The 2,405-nt window shown below is 61.9% G+C and overlaps 1 protein-coding gene across 1 annotated transcript in view; it reads left to right on the top strand.

Annotated features, from left to right (window-relative positions):
- JAKMIP1 (janus kinase and microtubule interacting protein 1) overlaps positions 1-2,405 on the top strand; it is a 50,177-nt gene that overhangs the window by 25,119 nt on the left and 22,653 nt on the right. Inside the window, exons 6-8 of the mRNA XM_004715082.2 lie at positions 119-238; positions 761-907; positions 1,429-1,569. Coding sequence (XP_004715139.1) covers positions 119-238; positions 761-907; positions 1,429-1,569 — 408 coding nt within the window. The remainder of the gene's footprint in view (positions 1-118; positions 239-760; positions 908-1,428; positions 1,570-2,405) is intronic.

The raw sequence follows: 2,405 nt of genomic DNA, 5'->3' as shown, positions 1-2,405 counted from the left end.
CCAGGAAGGCCTGGGAGCTGTCACATGGCGTCCCTAAGGACCCCTGCATGTTGCGGGTCCTCTGGGCGTCTGGGGGGCGGCACGCACCGGCTCCTCAGGCGTAGTGTCTGGCCTGCAGGACCAGCACGCGGATGAGCGAGGCGTGAGGAGGTTCCAGCTGAAGATCTCGGAGCTGAACTCGGTGATCCGGAAGCTGGAAGACAGAAACGCCCTCCTGGCCGACGAGAGGGCCGAGCTGGTAAACCTGCCTGGGGAGGAGGGGCCCATGTGGGAGGTGGTTCCGGGCTGCAGCCTTCTGCGCTGTCTTCCTGATGGCTCCCCCATTTAAAACCGGCCACAGCCCCTTCTGTCTGCGGGACCTTACCCCGCACAAGCATGACCGGCTCAGTGGGGAGCGGAGAGGAGGCGGCCGGCAGGCCCCTGGGGCGCGTTGGCCGAGGACACCGGGCTGCTCTCCAGCTGAGGCTGACGGTGGAGGCCCGCGGACAACGCCGACGGCCGTGACTTGCAGGAAGACAGGCAAACGCTCTTCGTCTGGACCCTGGGCGGCGTGCTCTTAGGGGGGTGGGCATGGGGGTTCTTGGCTTCCGCTCATTTCCCCTCTCAGAGAACATGACCGCTGTTTACCACGGGCCTGGGTTTCTGTTAGAACAGATCTGTGGGAGAAACTGTGGCCCCTGGGATCTGGTTCGGGACACAGGGCTGGCTCTCTCTGTGCACTGGGGCGTCCTGTGGCCCACAGCCTCTGCTTGTGCTGCAGCTGAAGCGGAACCGGGAGACGGAGGTCCAGCTGAAGCCCCTGGTGGAGAAGAACAAGCGGCTGAGCAAGAGGAACGAGGACCTGCAGCACAGCGTCCAGCGCCTGGAGGAGAAGGTCCAGACCCTCACGCGGGAGAACGCGGAGATGGTGAGGACTGGGACCCCACGGGACCCCGCGGGATGGCCACGGGACCCTGCTGGACACCCATAGCACCCCCTCATGGGGCCCCACAGGAGCCTGCAGGATGCCTGCTGGACCTCACAGCATGCCACAAGACGCCCAGGGGACCCCTCGGTACCCCTCAGGACCCCTGCCGGACCTCACCACACGCCACAGAACCCCACAGGAAGCCCATGGGATGCCCACAGGGCCCCACAGGACCCCACAGGGTGACCACAGCGGGGGTGCATGTAACTCGTTGCTACCTTAAGGGCCCTTCTGCCCCCGGGCCCCCTCCCGCCTCTCCAGTCTTGTCTCAGCTGTTCTGTCATCCTGTCCCCCGAATGCCCATCTATCCTCCCACCTTGGGTTCAGGGTCTGCTTGAAGCCTCCACCCCTCCCTGCCTTCACCCTCTCCCCCTGTCCCTGAGCCCGCACCCAGGGTGCTGATCCCCGGCAGGCTGGGTGGAGCCACAGGCAGTACTCCTGATGCCCCTCCCCCGCCGCAGAAGGAGAAGCTGTCAGCCCAGGCCTCGCTGAAGCGCCACACATCCCTGAACGACCTCAGCCTGACTCGGGACGAGCAGGAGATTGAGTTCCTGCGGCTGCAGGTGCTGGAGCAGCAGCACGTCATCGACGACCTGTGTCTGGTGCGTGTGTGCCGACGGGCGCGGGACCACGGTCTGAGCCAGCAAGGAGCTGGGACAGGTCATCAGAGGCCTGCCCTCCAGGATTGCTTCCCCCATGCCAGCCACCCCAAGCCCTCCTTAGATGAATTTCCGGGTCCAGGCAAACATCCTTTCATCTCCCCCTCAGGGCCAGCCACAAAGAGGAGGCGTCAGTGTTCACGTGGGACTTGTGGCCTACCCAGAGTGGCCATGATCTGTCCCTGAGACGCCACGGTCTAGTAGCTTAGTCGGTGTGGAGACAGCAAGCTGGAGCCTGACACCCCGAGTCTTGGTTTATAATCAGGGTTCACAGGGCTGGTTAAGAAAGCGTGTGCACATCCGTGTGTGCACATGTGCATCCATGTGTGCGTGTGCATGTGTGCATATGTGTGTGTGTGTGCGCCACACCTGCCTAGGCGGTGGATGTGGTTCTGCAGAGTGAACATGACTCATGAAGACCATTCACAGCTCTCCATGGAGACCAGTCAGGGGCCCTGCCATGAGCTCTGAAGTTGGATCTTCAAAGAAGAGTGTGTCTGCTTGTTCACGGAAGCACCATCCTTCTGTCTGTTCATCTGTCCCTACCCACCTACTCAGCCATCATCCATCCATCCATCTACTATCTCTCCAACATACATCATCCACCCACCCACCCATCCATTTATGGACCCATCATCTGTTCATCCACCCACCCACCCAGTCACCCATGCGTCCACTCACCTCACTATTCTTCATTCATCTGCAACCGTCCATCCGCTCCATCATCATCCATCCATCCCTCCCTCCATCCATCTATCCTTCCCTCCATCCATCCATCC

The sequence above is a fragment of the Echinops telfairi genome, unplaced genomic scaffold (assembly GCF_000313985.2).
Source record: "Echinops telfairi isolate 266 unplaced genomic scaffold, ASM31398v2 ScPeMD7_28;HRSCAF=97, whole genome shotgun sequence".
Taxonomy (NCBI): domain Eukaryota; kingdom Metazoa; phylum Chordata; class Mammalia; order Afrosoricida; family Tenrecidae; genus Echinops; species Echinops telfairi.
This window is presented reverse-complemented; position numbering and strand designations above follow the sequence as displayed.